The 17043-nt window shown below is 54.9% G+C and overlaps 1 protein-coding gene across 1 annotated transcript in view; it reads left to right on the top strand.

Annotated features, from left to right (window-relative positions):
• Positions 1–1656: 1656 nt before the first annotated feature.
• Usp10 (ubiquitin specific peptidase 10) overlaps positions 1657–17043 on the top strand; it is a 48317-nt gene continuing 32930 nt past the window's right edge. The window contains exon 1 of the mRNA XM_003460925.5: positions 1657–1894. Coding sequence (XP_003460973.2) covers positions 1874–1894 — 21 coding nt within the window. The 5' untranslated portion in view covers positions 1657–1873. The remainder of the gene's footprint in view (positions 1895–17043) is intronic.

Below are 17043 nucleotides of genomic sequence, written 5' to 3'. Positions count from 1 at the left end.
TTACCCATAAGGAAACTGAGGTCTAGAGAAATCAGAAACTTGCCCCAGGTCACACTGCTGAGCACTCTTTCCTATCTTCAGAGTTCCAGAAAAAAATTTTCCAGACACCACAGGCCAAACTAAAATACTCTTATCACTTTGGGTTAAGAACTCTATGGGCATGGTGGCACCTGACTGTAATCCCAGCACTTGAGAAGTGAGATAGGAGGATCACAAGTTCAAATTCTGCCTGAACAACTTAGTGAGGCTGTTTCCAAAAAAATACATAAATAAATAGAAGCTGGGGGATCTGAGGATATGGGGGGGTGCTAGATCTTATTATGATTTTCATTTTTTTGCACAAGAAACATTATGATAAAAATCAAAAGTGCATTACTGTAACTTGCCAGTCTCTTCCATGTGTAGATCTTATTTTTCTGTGCCAGCAATCAAGCAGAGAAACACAGTATCATCATCATAATGATACAGTACCTGTCTCAGCTTTTTGCTGTAAAATATTTCAGACATAAAAACCTCAAATCTGACCATCGACAACTTTCACTGTATTTGTACACTGGGGTGTGAGTGGGTTTTTTTTTTGTTGAGCCACTGACAAGCTGGCAGACATTATGACATTCATCTCTTAATTCTTTGGAATACACCTGACAATACGGACACAGTGTATTGTTTATATTTTTAAGATACCAATAATTCATGAAGCAGCTGTATCCAATCCAGGTTCAAACCTCTCCCAAAGTCACAGGGAAAGAGCCCCAAACACAGTGTGAAACCCGGGCATGGTGGTGCACACCTGCCATCCCATCTATCCGGAGGCTGAGGCAGGAGGATCTTTGCGAGACGGGGCTGGGCTACAAAGTGAGCTCAAGGCCAGCCTGAATGGCACAGAGATCCTGTCTCAAGAAGACAAAAACAAAACAAAATCCCCCCCAAAACACAGTGTGAGCTGGGCACGGTGGCTGAGTCTGCACTCTGTTGGCAGAAGGCTGAAGGAAAGCGAAAGAAAATCACAAGGGAGAAGGGGGAGGCCGGGCGGCTGCAGCACAGCGCCACCTCCCGGGCAAGGCTCCGGCCAGGAAACAAACCAGGCAAGAGCACAGCGACCCTTCCGAGCGACCTTCCCGGGAGGCAGAGGGTAACTCGAGTACCTGCCGTGTCCCGCCGGCGCAGCAGGCCCGATTATAAAATCCCGCGTCCTTTCCCCGCGCTCGGTCCTCCGGAGCCAGGAAGGGCGGCCCCGCGGCCCCCGCCCCCTCCCCGTCCTCCCACAGGCGCTCCCCCGCGGTCGCGGTCCCTCCGGGCCAGGCTGAGGCTCCCGCAGGCACGGGCGCTCGCAGACTCGCGGCCGGGTCGACCGCGCAGGAGCCACGGGTTCGGGGCCGGCCCGGAGCTCCCCGCTTCTCGTCCCGGCTCCCGCTCGCTCCGCCGCGGCGGCCCTCCGCCCCGCTCCCTCTCCTCCCGCTACCTCAGCCGCGGGTCCGGTTTTCTTTCCCGCCGTCAGGCGAGAGGCCGCGCCTCCCCGCCGGCGCCCGCAGCGAGCGCGAGTCCGAGGGGGGAAACGAATGAAGGCGCCGACGCGGAGGCTCCCAGCACCGTCCGCGGCCCCTCGACGCCCGGCCGAACCGCGGCGGCCGCTCCGGGATACGGCGCCACGTGACTGCCGCCGCCCGCCGGGCGCGAGTCGGAGCTGGAAAGTCGCGCGGCCGGACACGCCCACTTGCCGGCGCGCAGGCGCAGAGCGTGCCCCGCCCCACGGCGCGGCCTGTGCGCAGGCGCGGCGGCCGACGCGAGCGTCCGTGCGGCGAGAAGATGGCGGCGGCGGGGGACGCGGCGTGAGAAGCCGGAGCGGTGCCGAGTCCCATTGAAACGGGCCGCCATGGCCCTCCGCGGCCCGCAGGTAGCCAGGCCGTGCTCCGGCCGCCAGGCCCGAGCTCCCGGCGGCGGGCGGGCTGTCGGGGGGCGGGGATGCGGCTATGCTGCCTGTCTAGGCCCGCGCCGCGCCCCTCGCTGCCGCTCGAGCGCCGCCCGCCGGAGGTCGCGGGCCCGGCGGGAGCGGGAGCCTCGGGGTCCCCGGTGGCACAGGGAGGTCCTGCGCCCCGTGGGGAGCGGCCGAGCCCGGGCACACGCGGGCGGGCTGGGGCCGCCGAGCTCCGGTGCGGGTGCCCCACGCCCCCGGGCGCTCAGGCCGCGTCGCCACGCGGGGTGGCGCGGTTCCTGGCGTTCTGCCGACTCGCGGAGCTGCAGCTGAGGCCACCGTGGCGAAGAAAACTCGAGCGGAGCCGGAGGGACCGCAGTTGCACGTGCACTGATGATACCGATTGCGCGAATGCGCCGGGTTACAGGGTCCGTGCAGGCTTCGGGGTGCTTTCAGACAGCCCCTGGGGCAGAGGAGCAGCCGGAGCCCTGCCGGTGAGGGTGGCGCTGCGAGCAGAGTAGAGTTCGCGTGGCTCTCCGCCGCTCCCCGGGTTGCAACTGTCCTGGATGAAAGTCCGCATCATGCGGTGTTATTACTTGTCGGGCTTGCCTTAAACCTGATTTGTGGACATGGAATCCCTAGAAATTGTTACATACTTCTATATACCGGGGAAATACAGTAGCTATTTGGAAAACTGGTGGCGAGTGAAACCCATAACGCATTACAAGCAAGTTGGTTTTTGTTGTCTGGGCAGATAAAGTTGACCTGATCAGATCTCTTCTCAATAATGATTTTGATAAACTAAGGCATGTTGTGAAATTTAGAACTCGCAAACAAGCTTTGAAAATTTAGGTTTTAGAGGAAATCGCAGTTTTGTTAAATTTGTGGTACTTAGTTTGCATCAGGTCTCTCGTTTTTTTGTCCATTTGTATATTTACTTCTCTTAATTTTTTAAAAAATCTTTGAGACTGGGTCTCACAATGCCGTGCAGGCTGGCCTTGGACTCACTGTGTAGCCCAGGCTGGTTTCGAACTTGCATCGATTCTCCTGCCTCAGTGGGCTGTCACGCCCTGTTTCTCTAAAATATTTTAGTGTGGGGCTTTTTCTTTGGATCAGAAAGGCACTTAATAGTTGAAAAGTCTTTACAGAAGTGTTTCTCAGAAATTTGCTTAAGAGATTTGTATTTGACTTTTGCCCAACTTGGCTTTAATTGGCTTATTTTATTAAAATTAATATGAACAAGTATAAGTTTTTGCGAACTAATTTTTGTGATTGTGAGATGAAGAAAGCACATTTAGTCAATTCACCTTATTTAATAAGCACAATTACAATAAAAAGGTTTGAAACCTTAATTAGTGGTGATAATATGTGCACTTTATTGAACTGTAATTTCTTTTGCATTGATTATCCTAGTATCTGGGTTTCTAGATAACCATATTGTGTATACACAGGTAGAAAATTGGATGTTGGCAAATGGTAGCTGAACTTTAAGCCTCAACATTGCTTTATGTTTAGTTTTTTAAAGTGTGGCTTTTAAATGTTTTTAAGGTCTAGCATGGAGAAGGGAGCAAAGAAAATAGTTTGGTTTTTTATAGTTTTATTTTTTATTTATTTAATTTTTGGTACCAGCAAAGTCAGGGTCTTGTGCGTGCCAGGAGGGTGCTGTGTGGTAAACTATATCCCTGGCTCACGATTTTACTTTTAAAATAATATTGGAAATAACATAGAATCATACTTGATAAACTTGCCTTTTTTTTTTTTTTTTTTTTTTGGAGACAGGGCTTACTAGTCTTACAGTCTAGGCTGACCCTGAATATACTGTGTAATCCAGGCTGGCCTCCATTCATGGCAGTCATCCTGTCTCAGCCTTCTGAGTGCTGAGATTAAAGATCTGTACCTCCAAACCTGGCTGGGGAGCATTTTAATAAATTTGTTTTATTCAGTTGCACGTTGTGTGCTAAAGGTCTTGTAGTTTATCTCTTCTCTCTTCTCTTTCTCTCCCTCCCCTTCTTTGTTACTGGGGATTGAAACCAGGGCTTTTGCACTGATCTATACCTTCAACCCCCTTTTTAAAATTTTTTTGTTTTGAAACAGGGTTTTGCTAAATCACCTAGGCTGCTCTCACACTTGGGGTTCGCCTGCTTCAGCCTCCCAGACTGCTGGGACTACAAGTTTTGTTAGTCTTAACAAGAATTGGTTAACCCAAAACACTGGTTGTTTACTATGTGCTAAGTACAGTGATAGTCTTCCTGCTTGTTTACTGTTGTAAAACAAGTAATAGTCCAAGTCCCCTCTGCCCCTCTTTGTCTTTGTTTTTGGGGGGTCGTTTTGAGACAGGGTTCCGGATGCCTTTTCAGACCTGCCTGGAGCCCTCTTTGTAGCCCTGGCTGGCCTGGAACTTGCAGCTGTCTTACTGTCTCAGCCTCCCAGAGCTGGGGTTATGGGCGTGTGCCACCGCTCCCAGGTCCCTTTTTTCCCTTTTTGAGATAAAGTTCCACTATTGAGTCAGGCTGGCCTTGAACTCACAGTGATCCTCCTGCTTCAGTCTCCCAGCTTCTGGGATTAGGGGCGTGTGCCACGACACCCAGTCCCCCAGCTTTTTTTGACACAGGTTTTCCTGTGTAGTTCAGGTTGAGCTTGAATTCAACTGTGTGGCCCAGCCTGGACTCAAACTAATGGCCGTCCCCTTGCCTGCCTCCCAGCGCCACGGTTAGAGGTGTGCACCTGGTGCCGAAGGTCCTGCGCCAGGCTGCACTCCAGGGTAACTGGTTAGGACTTCGATTTACAAAGTTTATCAGTTCCGCTGTGGGAAGCAGTTGGCTGAACCTTGTTCCCAGGGTGGAAGTGCAGTAGTAAAAGCTGGTGGCCCACTCTTGTAATTGGGCTACTTGGGAACTCAGGCAGGAGAGGTACACATCTGCGGCCAGCATGGACGCCTTAGTGGGACTGACCTATCTTCCAAGATGCAGGGCTGGGGACCTGGCGCAGTGGTGCGGGTGTCTTCCTCAATGTGCACACAGAACCCCAGAACACTGTGTCCTTCCCTCTCCTGTTGTAACAAACTCAGGTTGGGATCCCCACAGTTGAAATATTGCTACATTGCTAATTTATAAGTAACTCTGTTTCCTTTTCCCGGGAACTGGTTAAATGATTTGAGTAATAAACTGAAGCTCCCAGTGCTGCCTTCTGCCTGGAAAGCTGGGGAGACCATTGGGACCACTTACGGTCATTGCAGTCTCCACGAGGCTGCTTTGTGCATGGTGCCGGGTGTCAGCCTCGGGGTGCTGGCCCCTCCTTAGTCCCAACTTCCCGGTCAGTGCCTCAGTGGGCTGCTCGACAGCTGTCTCCGGGCAGTTCCCAGGAGAGACCCACCCGGTGAGCCGTGGAAGGGAGAATCTCTGACTGGAGCTTTGGAGACAGTTTTCCTTCCTAGCTTGAAAGCCAACTTTTTTTTTTGTCTATGAGACAGGGTCTCGCTCTGCGGTTCGGGCTGGCCTTGAGCTCACTTTGTAGCCCAGGCTGGTCTCCTCGGGACCATCTTTCTGCCTCAGCTCGAGAGTGCGGGGGTTACAGGTTTGAGCCACTACACCCGCCTGAGAGCCAGCTATTTCAGTATGGCCAGCCGCGTGTGAAGCATCAGCCAGGCAGGGGTGCTGGGTCCCTGCCCCACTCACGCTCCTCAGCCTGGCTCAGGGCGTGCAGCACCTAACCCTTCCCCCATCCCCGTCCTGCTCCCGTCTCCGCAGGGCATGCGCGCTTCAGCTTCTGTGCTTGGGGCCAGCGGGATCTCGGTGGTGGGTCTCTCGAGGGCACTCGGCCGGGGTAGGGGTCCAGGCTTGGCATTGGTTCTGTGCCGGCTGTACACGGCGTTCCTCCTGCTGGGCTGGGAATGGAGGGTTCAAGTCATTGAGAAGAGTCTAGTCTGTAACATCAAAGTTATTTCAGACGTGTAAGTACGGGCTGCCAACAGGTCTGGGCTTTCAAGTGGCTTAGTGAACGTGGTCCCGGAGGACAGTCCTCACTGCGTGCAGCGGAGCGTGAGGAAGAATCCTCGGAATTTGCAGCCAGACTGTGACATTACTGTTTACTGCCACACGTGTGAGGATCACTGTCGCCACAAATCTCAATTCTGTCTGCAGGGGATTTGCTGGCATTGGGCCGTTGGATTACTGTCATTTGTCACCTTAGTGCCACTTCAGCAGTGTAAATGTTCATTTCCAAAGACTTGCATGTGCTTGGACTGCAGTTTTTCCGTCTAAGTGGTCTTCCGGAAGGTCTTTGAATGTCCGGTTCTGTTAGTCTGGGTTGGGTGAACTGGTGTAGAGATGGGGCCCACGGGTGCGCTGGGGGACTGTAGGACTGGCCACACATGGGGAGGGAAGCTCTGTGTGCAGACTGTCCTGAGCTCGTTGTGCTCTGCTGTCCTGGAGCCCCTCAGCAGTGCCCCCACTCTGCCCTGCAGACGTGGGAAGCCGGAAGCTGCCCCCACTGCATCCCGCCCTGGCCTGGCCTGGCCTGGCCACCCTGGCGGCGGCGGCCCCGGGGGAAAGGGCGGGTGGGTGATGCTGCTGTCGTGGCACGGCTGCTGGCTCTGGGGACGGAACAGGAGGGGTGGCGGCTGCCCTGAGCACCCTCACGCCCTCGGAGGCCTTCAGGTCTGTCTGCACCTTTATTCCTGACCTCGGTCCTCGGTTTCCTTTTCTGTTGTCCCTCGAAGGCTGTCCCGAGCCCGTGTCCCGAGCCCGTGCGGTTTGATTCGAGAGTCTCTCAGTGGCGGGAGCCGTGAGGAGGCAGTGCTCCACCCCCCACCTGGAGTCTGCTTTTACTCCTGGCTGCCTCCTCTCGCATCTTTCTGTCCCTCTGGCTTGCTGGTGGCAGAGGTTTGCTGACTGTCTGTCCTGCTTTAGGGAGAATTGCCCGTTTTCATCGTTCTGCATCGGGTACAGACGTATTGGCAGGCTCTTTTTTCTTCTGGTAAAGTTGTAAAATTGAAAGTAGAATGTTTTGGAGGATGGGTGTGTTTGCTTGCTTTTTTCTTTTTGAGATAGGGTCTCGCTGTGCCGTTCAGGCTGGCCTTGAGCTCACTTTGGAGCCCAGGCTGGTCTTGAACTCACAACGATCCTCCTGCCTCGGCCTCCTGAGGGTTACAAGCATGAGCCACCACACCTGGCAAAAACCCACCTGTTTTTTTTTTTTTTTTTTTGTATTGGGGATCAAACTCAAGACTTTGCACTTGCCAGGCACGTATGCCACTGAGCTGGAGGCCAGCTGGAGGCCAGGGTTTGAGACAGGGTCTGGTCATGTGTAGTATAGGCTGGCCTTGAATCTGGACCTCGAGACAGTCCTCCTGCCTCAGTCTCTGGAGCACAGGTTGCACCACCACTCCTGGCCCTTTTGAGAGACTCTGATCCGAGTCATTAAAATATGTTCTTGGCCGGACATGCTGAGGAGGGTCTTGAGTGGGAGGGCGCCTGGGTGTGTAGGGAGACCAAAGACAGGACTAGCCTCGCAGACCCTGCAAACCCCACGCCCAAACCACAGGACCTCCTCGGTGCTTTTTCTAAGACCGGGTCTTGCAGGCCATGAGCTAGTGATCCTCCTGCCTCAGCCTCCCTCGTGCTGAGGTTGTGAGCCTGTGCCACCCCGCTGGGCCTCTTGCAGTTATACAGGTGTCAGCCTTTTTTCTTTTCATGGGACATGTTGATGCTTTGAGGAAGTAGAACAGAGCTTAGAAATACAGTTTAACTTTAGAGCTTTTAAGAGTTTCTTGCACAGTGTTGTGAAAAGGTTTTTTTTTTTTTTTTTTTTTTTTTTTGGCTTCTTAAAAATTTCTATCAGTGGGGCGGGGGATTTAGGTCAGCAGCGTAAGTGCCTGCCTGGCAAGCTGAGGCTGTGAGTTGGATCCCTGCAGAAACAAACAAAACGGCGTATCAGCCACTTCAGATACCGCCAGCGGGATCTGCCGCCTCGGTCCCATCCCATCCCGGCCCTCCCTGCAGCCCTCCCCCGCAGTGTTTACAATGGCTTTCTGTTGTTTCATTCTGTTTTTCTCTTGTCCCCTCCTTTCCCCCAACCCCCTCCTGTATCCGCCTTCCTGTTTGAGCATTTTCTTCCCATTTCCCAGGATCTAGTACACATTTTAGTCCTTGTTTACACTTTGGCTCCTTATACCAGAGAAAGTATGGTATTTTAAAATGTAAAAAGTAAAAAATTGGGGAGGGGAAATATGGGGAATTGAACTTAGGACCTCACAATTGCCAGGCAGGTGCTGTGCCACTGAGCTGAATCCCCAGCCCAAAAAACACAATTTCTGGATTTCATTTTTTGCCATACTTTTGGGACCAAAGCCATGACTAAGCGGTGCTGTGCTGCTGGCCACACCTGGCGTATGTCTTGCTATGCCTTTAAATTTTTTATGACTGTTTTTTAGAGTAGTTTTAGGTTCACAGCAAAAGTGAGAGGAAGATACATTTTCCAGATAACCTTCTCTTGATATTTTAAGTAATAGTTTTTCTTAGCTGGCTGCCGAGACCATGTGTGTTTAAGACCCAGACCAGGCCATCTGGACACACCTGATCAGCAGGCAGTGGAGAGCACGTTTACCCTAAGCAGTGTCGCGCTGACCCGCGCCTGAAGACCACAGCACCACGCAGGGCAGGGTGTGTGCCAGCACCGTGGCCTTCTACCCCCAGGGGCCCTCAGTGTGTGGCCAATGGGGTGAGGTCCAGAGAATCCGAGGCTCCAGGGCACAGGGCTGACTGGAGGGCCGCTGACCTAAAGCCGTGCGGAGGACTCGTGGGACCTGTGCATTTTTCTCCTTTGCCAGAGTTGCTGTTGTGGGGGAGCCAGTGGGGGGCTGGTGTTTCCTCCTGTGATTTCCCTGCCGCTCTGAGGGAAGTGTGTGGAGTGGAGGAATGAGTGACAGCCACTTCAAGGGTTAAGCCCTGAGGTTGCTATTACTCAGTTTTGTGTGGGGCACATTTTGATTTTATTCTATTTGTTTAATGCACTCAGTGCAGACTGGCCCAAATGTACATCAGTCCTCCTGCCTCAGCTTTGTAAATGCCCGGATTCCCCTGGCTTTATTTATTTATTTATTTGTCTTTTTGAAACAAGGTCTCACTGTGCAGTTCAGGCTGGCCTTGAGCTCACTTTGGAGCCCAGGCTGGTCTCGAACTCACAACGATCCTCCTGCCTCAGCCTTCCGAGTGCTGGGATTACAGGCATGAGCCACCATGCCCAGCTCCCTGGCTTTATTTTTAATTAAAAAAGAAAGATGTACTTTTAATTAGTCCTGCAGATCGAACTCATGACCTCATACTTGCCAGGCAGGTGGTTGTGCTGCTGAGTTAAGTCCCCAGCCTGACTTTTTAACTTGTACAAATGATATGGAGTATTTGGGGTGGAAAGTGCCACTTGTCCTGTGACTGACCCTGCCCGCTCAGTGTGGTGGCTCTGCTGTCCTCTGGTGGGGCACTTCGTTGTCACTGCTCTGTGCTTTCACAGTACCATGTGTTGTGACGGTCAGTGCCTTGGACTGGTCAGAGCACGGCTTGTTTTCAGAATGTATAAGGCAGGTCCTGAAGCGACAGGCTGTGGAGGTCCCGGTGGCTCCCGAACGTCTGGAATACAGAGGGCTTCGCAGACACTATTGATGTCTCCAAGTAATAAAATGTTACTCAAGTAATTAAGTGTTTGGAATATATTCCGTCCCCTGATTAAAGCAGCTGTGCTGTTTCTTAACCTGGGCTTTGAATTCAGGGCTTTGCCTATATCCCTAGCTCCTTTTTATTTTGTGCTGAGTTGCCGAATCTGATCTTGAACTTGTAGTCCTCCTGCCTCAGCTTCCCAGAGCCCAGGGGTTCCAAGTGTGACCACCATGCCCAACATCTGCTCTGATTTGTTTGTGTGATTTTTTTTTTTTTATCGGTACCAGAGATCAAACTCAGGACCACGCGCTTGCAAGGCAGGTGCTTATGCCACTGAGCTAAATCCCCAGCCCTTTGGTTTGTTTTGAACAAGAAGATGGTTCCCATTCAAAGTTGGGCTCTTCCCACCTCTTACAGGACATTGAAACTTTGCTAGCAAGCTCTCTACCACTGTCCCGTGAACTATATCTTTAACAAATTCCCCCAAATTTTTATTCTGAGACAAGGCCTCACTAAGTTAGCCTGGCCTTACCCTTGAGATCCTCCTGCCTCAGCCTTCCAAATAGCAGATTATAGATTTGCAGTAATGCATTCAGTTCCTTTCAGATTCTTTTGGGTCCATTGTTCAAAGTGTCTAGAGCACAAAGTTTTTTATTGGTTTGAAGGATCTGCAGGTGATGTGATTTTTCTCTTACCTTTTCCAAAACCATGTATCTTCTCTCATTTTGATTATATCAAAGTGCTGCAGTGGCACAAAATAAAGTGCCCGGACTCAGACCCTGCCACGTTTAACACGTGCACTTGCCTCTGTGGCCGCACCCTGGTCTGTGTGGACTGGTTGTGGCTCCGAGGCTCTGGTGCTCCTTGCATGGCTGACGGGCAGACAGCGCGGTGCGCTGCGGCGAATCCGATTCAGCCGGGTGGTTAGACGTCCCGTGCTGGCTTTGTTCCTTCCAGGCCTCGAGGGCCATTGGTGAGCAGAGCCAGGCTTCGTCTCTCATCCCAACCCTACGTCTGGCCAGGTGGACCATTGCTGGTCATGTAATCACGGTGCTGTGTGTGGCATCCCACACTCAGAAGTGTGTCCTGCAGGGGGAATTGCCACTTATTCGTGTCCCCCAGGGAAGAGGAGAAGCTTTCCCCGGAAGTGGCGCCCTGGAAATGGCGCGTGCTCAGGCCCTGGGCACTGTGCTGCAGGGAGCTCCTCGGGAGAAGCTGTGCCTCTCTGCCCCCAGCTGGGGCAGGTGCCGGGCTGGTTGGTCCTGACCCAGGAAAGGCGCAGAAGCACGAGTGGTGCAGTGTTTGAGAGTTGGCCTTGGGATGTCACAACCAGACTGGGGTTTGTGAGGTTCCCTGCCAGGCCCAGGCCCAGGCCCAGGCCCAGTGGGGTCACAATGCTGTGGAGGGACCGGTGAGCAGGGTGCCGGGACTTCTGCAGAAATGTGCTGTGGAGGTTCCTGCACCATCGCAGAACTGTTATGTAAGGTGTGCTAAGAAGCAGTAGATGTGCGCGTCAGGGGAGCAGGGAGCTGTGCCTTACAGAAGGGGGCACTTGGGCTAGAGTCTTGTGGGCAGAGACCTGGGGGACAGTGTGCAGAGAGGCGGGGTCTCAGCGCCTGAAGTGGTGAGACTGGTGGCCCGCAGCAGTGGTCAGCCGCCTTGATAGCCCGAGCACAGGCGGCATTTCCTCCCACTTGCGGAGGCTTGGGGCAGCCGCAGCCCTGGGGCGGCCGTGTTGCTGGCAGCTCTCTGTTGTATGCGGGATGCTGGGCAGGGTCTGGGCAGGGTATCTGGGGAGTTGTCGGGCACCTCAGTGCTTTGGACCCTCTCCCAGCTCGGAATCTGCGCCGCTCACCTCGGGGCCCAGACTTCTGGATTCCTGTAACTTGAGGTAGGTAAATAGGGCATTTGTTTGATCAGTTCTAGGACAGATAAGGCAAGGCCAGTGGCCCTGCAGGTCTCCGGGATCACTGGGTGAGTGAGGAGTGAGGGGAGGTGTTGAGGCACATGTCTCCTTGGCCTTTTGGAAATCAGGGCATCTTGAAAGTAAGCATTTCTTCTTTTAGATTCCTCTTTTAGAAAACAGAGTGTTTGCTGGGCACGGTGGCTCACACTTGTCGTCCCAGCCTCGAGAGGCTGAGGCAGGAAGATTGTGTGAGTTCAAGGGCAGCCTGGGCTGCAGAGTGAGACCCCGCTCAAAAAGCAAAAACATACACACGAAACAGTGTTAAGAAAGGTGTATCACCCATAATACCCCGCGGCTCTGCCCTTTCTGTTAGCATTTTTAAGTGTTTTAATGCCAGGCCACCTCTGGCCCGGGCCGGAGAGCGGTGTGGAAAGGGCCTTCCCGGCCGTGCCCTGCCCTGCCCTGCCCTGCCCTGCCCTGCCCTGCCCTGCCCTGCCGAGGGAAGTGCCCGGGCCTCTGCTCCGGTGCAGCCCCTTTCGTTTCACCTGCTGAGGGCTGTCCTGTGGAGCACTGCAGGCAGACTGTGTTGCCGTCTGCAGTAGATCTGGGTGAGTGACAGCAGCAGAGACAGCGGTGCACCCCGCTCTGAGCGTGGCCCGGCGTTGTCTAACCTCTTACTGCGGCAGACGCGGGCCTTTGCTTGGGAATCCACCCTGCTGTCCCGGTGAGGCTCCAGGTGTCGGGAGCTGAGGAGGTGACCTGAGCCCATCCTTCCCGGCACGCACCCCCTCAGCTACCGTTCGCTTCGTGCCCGGGCCACGTTGAGGTTTATAAGCTGCAAAGCACATTAAGAAGCCTCATCTTCCCCTACGGTGCCGCCAGCTAGCTGTCACTCTGTCCTGGTCTTGGGTGGGACCCCTGACCGCACCCCAGCTCCCTGCACCTTGTGGGCGGTCTCCAGGCAGTGTGCACACCTCGCAGCCTGCTCGTTCCCAGCCTGCTCGTTCCCGCTCTCCTGAGTGTGCCGCCTCCTAACTGGCTCTCCTGCCCTGACTTCCCTCGTGGCTGGGGGTTGGGGCTCCTGCAGTGGGGGAAGGAAGCTTTCTCTGCTTTTGAAAAGTGGTCTGGGGGCTGGGGATTTAGCTCAGCGGCATAAACGCCTGCCTTGGAAGCCCGCAGTCGTGCGTTCGATCCCTGGTACTGATAAGAAAAAAAAGAAAAAAGTGGTCTCTCCAGTTGTAACGCGCTCACCTGGCGTCGCCAGTCTCTGGCCCTCCCGTAGAGCTTCTGCCAGGGCGCCTGTTAGGCACTTTGGTTTTCTTTTTGAAACGGACGCAAAGCAAAGCACATTGTCCAGATTCCTGGCTATGGCTTCTTTTCGGGTGGAAATGGCGGTTAGTCGGCCGACAGCTTCTGTGTGAAGAAGGGAACTGAGTCCTGTGCAGTCAGTCGGTGCCCCGGCCTGGCGGCCTCCCTGTGCACTGCAGCTCCCCAGTCCCCGTCTGTCCCTCCCTGCTGTGGAGGTGCTGGTGTGCCGGTGACCATCTTGGGGTGGGCCCCAGGGATCCCTGCTGCTGGGTCTGGCGGGCGGTCAGCGAAGTGTTCTGGAGCCTGTGGTGTCCCCGCTGCTGCCCAGCATAGCAGGAGAGCAGGTGTGTGCCTCGTGTCAGACACTAGGTTGTCACCTGCTGCTTGAGAACTGTGCGTGGGTTTGTATCCAGCTCTAGGTCCAGGAGTGCAGGTCAGGGCCATGGATTTGACAGCCTCGGGGGTACCCGGGCTGAGCGGAGGCCGCTGCTCCTGGTTGCTCTGCTCTGTCCCGTGTGGCTTCCCGAATCCAGGTGAGACCCATGCCTGTGACCGTTCACAGCAGCGGCCTGCGCTCTGCAGCTGTCCCTTTGCTGTGGCTTCTGGCCAGTGCTCTGGGAGAGGCTGGCAGCGCTGCAGCCTGCCGGGGCAGACTTGAGGGCTGACTCGTGGGCACCGTGGCATGTTCTGCTGAGCAGGTGCAGCCGTGCTCTGCAGCACTTGCTTCCCGACCAGAGGACTGAGGTGCCGCCCTGAGCGCGGTGTTCGCTGGCCTCACCTGTGTCGCCGAGGACGCTGGGCCGGCACTCAGGCACGGCTTGCGTGCTGAGCTCCACTGCATTGGGCCTCGAGGGACCGAGTGTGCGCAGTTTCTCAGGGAGGCCCTTGGCGGCCCCCCCAAGCCCTCCTCCAGCTTGCTGTCTCTGAGCCTTCAGCACCCTGGGGATCTGCTGTCCTCACACGTGTTCTCCTGTGTTTTTGCCTCTCCATAATGCCTGTTTAACGAGGGCGGGGACTCTCGTTGGTCCTGTGCCCACTGTAGCCACCACCTGGGCGGGCCTAGAGAGCAAAGAGCTGTGTGTGTCTGTGCGTTTTAGGCTGCAGTGTGTGTCTGCAGTGCCTGGCTTGGTGAGCATGGGTGAGAGGTGAGTGAAGGCTGTCACAGCTGGTCGGTCCAGAAGCCCAGGGAGGGTCAGGTGTGGGAGGAGGTTAGGGCAGTGCCTCCCCACGCACATCCACAGTGAGGCTGCGCACAGGGGCGCAGCCTGTGTCCCTGCACCCTGGGAGGCTCACGAGGGAGACCCTGCCCATACCAGACGGCGCTGGGACAGAGCTGTGGATCAGCAGGGGTCAGTTCCAGCACCAAAACAGATAGAACCAGAAAGCCAGAGTGAGAAGAGCTTCGGGAGAGGCCTAGGGGCATGACTGGCAGCTCGTGTTTGTTAGGCAGCTGGTGCCCAGCGAGGGGCTCTGTGCCTGCCAGAGCGACAAGCTTGTGGGTCCCGCACCCAAGCCTCAGGGCACAGCCAGGTGAACAGGGTGACCGCGGGTGTGAGGTGTGCTGAGGGCTTTGGAGGCCTGGCTGAACTCTTTTCTCCCGAGGCATCCTGATGGTCTGGACAGAGCCGAGGGAGCCTTGTTGCCCCATTTGGTGGCAGGAGGGCGGCTGGGCGCAGGGCCAGCACACCAGGAGGCAGTCGTCTGTGTAGCCGGATTCTTTTTGCACGGCGCCCTTGGAGACCAGCCCTGCTTCGGTGTGCTGAGTGTCCTCCGCCAGGTGCCTTGGGCAGCCGCGCTTCTGCTGGTGTGGCCGCGGCACATTTCATCATGGCAGCTCCTGTGCAGCAGATGGCACCCACAAGGTTCTGCCCTGGCAGCACTCTGTTTACGCTGTGGTCTGCTCCTGTGTTTGGCGGTGTTGCCTTCATGTGTGGTGTGGAGGCAGAGGTCGAGGCTGGGGGTCTCTGTGGCAGGCAGGGCTCAGCACGCAGCTGTGATTTGAGGGGCCGAGTGATGAGGGGTCACGGGCGTAAAGGAATGTGGGTGCCATCATGTGAGACAGGTAGCAGAATAAAAATGTTAGGTGTCACTGTATGCCGCCCTTAGTCTTTAAACCAAGGAATGCAGAGTCTGTAAAAAAGAATTCCCAATATGTGATGCTTACTAGTTCAGAGATTTAAGAATTCGGTTTACACCAAAGCGAAAGATTGAAACTGCTCCATGGCATTGACTTTGGTTTTGATGGAAGGCCCTCTGTGTTGTGGTCTTTGCCTGTCTCCTGAATAGCTGGGTTACAGGCAGGCACCTCCATCCCTTCTGCCTCCCTGTGATCTTTAAATCCTAAAAATGGCCTTGGCCACCTTGCCTGTCCATCAGTCTTTTAAGAACATCAACCTTTTTGAAGTAGCATCTGATTCCATAAAAATCCCTGTTTTAGTGATCACCACACCAGTGCCCAGAAAGTCGCTTCCTTCCCTTCTGCAGGAATCCGACCCCACCCAGGCAGCAGCCCACGCAGCGCTTTGTCTGCTCAAAGTGCGGCGTGACTGCTCTGCCAGCATCAGCAGTGCCCACCGAGCTCTGCGCAGGGAGCGCGCACCTCACCTGCTCTGCCCTGCCCTGCCTTCATGCTGCCAAGGTCCTCGGTTGCCGTGCTTTTTAGGTGCATTTCAGTGGGCTCTAGGACACTCACAGGCGTGTGCTAGCACCACAGTCAGCCAGCAGCACACCTCATCAGCCCTGGAAACCTCCCGTCTACCTGCAGCTGTCCCCACTGCCCTGGTCCCCGGGCCCCAGGAACCCCCAGCCAGCTTCCTTTGTGGCTGGCTTCTTTCAGTTAGAGGTGTGCCCTCCAGGTCCATCTGATGACAGTTCAGGTCTGTCTGAATCCTCGTCAGTTCCAGGAGGCCCTTTTGGGAGCAGGATGAACTCTGGAGGCTGTCTGGTCCAGTGCACCCTCATTTTATAGTTGGACAAACCAGATGATTGCTCCTTATTGCTCACGCCTCCCAAATGGAGCGTCCTCAGTGCAGGCATGAGAGGGCAGTCCTGCGCGTCTCAGCTGCTTGTGCAGGCTGAGTGGTCAGCTCTGCATCTCGCCTGGTGTTGGCTCTGTGGCTGGCAGGCGGTTCCAGGCAGTGATGGTTGTCCACCTACATGCAAAGTACCTCAAGGACAGCTTTCCTATTGCTATCAGCATTATTGAAGGCAAAGAACATGAATTTAGAGGCAGCCTCCATATTTATTTGAGTTTCCAGAGCTGAAGCTTTCAGAAGTTTAAGGGCTCCGAAACTGGGCATGGTGGCACACACCTGTAATCCAGCACTCAGAAGCCTGAGGCAGGAGGATCATTGCAAGTTCAAGTATGTAGCCTGGGCTACAAAGGGAGCTCAGAGCCGTCCCGAACTGCATAAAAGAGACCCTGTTTCAAAAAGACCAAGACCACGGTGTAAGGGCTCTGGATGCCGTGCCACACTGCAGCAGTTGTGTTCGGTTCCCCTGTGACTCCTGGTCTGCGGCAGAGAGCCGCAGATGTGTGGGTGAACCTCTGCCCTCCTCTTCCATGGGCAGAGATTGAAGAATTGTTCGCCAAGTCCGCCGTCCTGGCTTTTCCTTCAGTGTGGTCACCCGTATATGCTGCTTTGCCCAGCCCTTCCCCAGCGCCCTTTAAGGCTGAGACGACCTAGGTTTCCTCAGATGGTCAAGCCAGAAGTGGCCTGGGCAGCAGCCGTGCGTGCCTTAGCCAGGTGTCTTTGGTTTTCATCCTGGCTGTGCAGGGTGCCTGCGCTGTCTTTCCTGAGACAGCGTGTGTGTGTGTGTGTGTGTGTGTGTGTGTGTGTGTGTGTGCGCGCGCGCGCGCGCATGTGTAGCTCTGAGGACTGCACCCAAAGGTGCTCTATCCAGCTATGTCCCCCACCCTTTCCATTCTTTAAGTGTTGAGACAGGTCTCTCTGGGTAGCCCATGCTGACCTCAAACTTAGGATCCTCCTGCCTCAGCCTCCGGTGTAGCCAGGGTTATAGGAGTGTGCCCCTGCACCTGTTGTGCAGATTTCCTTGTTGCACCTTCTAGAAGGATCAGGAAATAAACATGTGGACAGTGGGGGTTTGAAAGCCCTGGGGGGGGCAGGCTGGGAGGGGAAGCTCGGCTTCATTCCCAGTGATGTGGGCAGTAGCCACCCTCACGTGCACAAAGGGCAGTGTCCAGGCCTAGCCCTGCAGCACACTCGCCGGACAGGGCCTGGAAAAGGAGCCCTTGATGTTGGTTTCTG

The sequence above is a fragment of the Cavia porcellus genome, unplaced genomic scaffold, assembly GCF_034190915.1.
Source record: "Cavia porcellus strain 051 isolate PalLab524CR breed Dunkin Hartley unplaced genomic scaffold, mCavPor4.1 scaffold_4, whole genome shotgun sequence".
NCBI classification, from domain to species: domain Eukaryota; kingdom Metazoa; phylum Chordata; class Mammalia; order Rodentia; family Caviidae; genus Cavia; species Cavia porcellus.
This window is presented reverse-complemented; position numbering and strand designations above follow the sequence as displayed.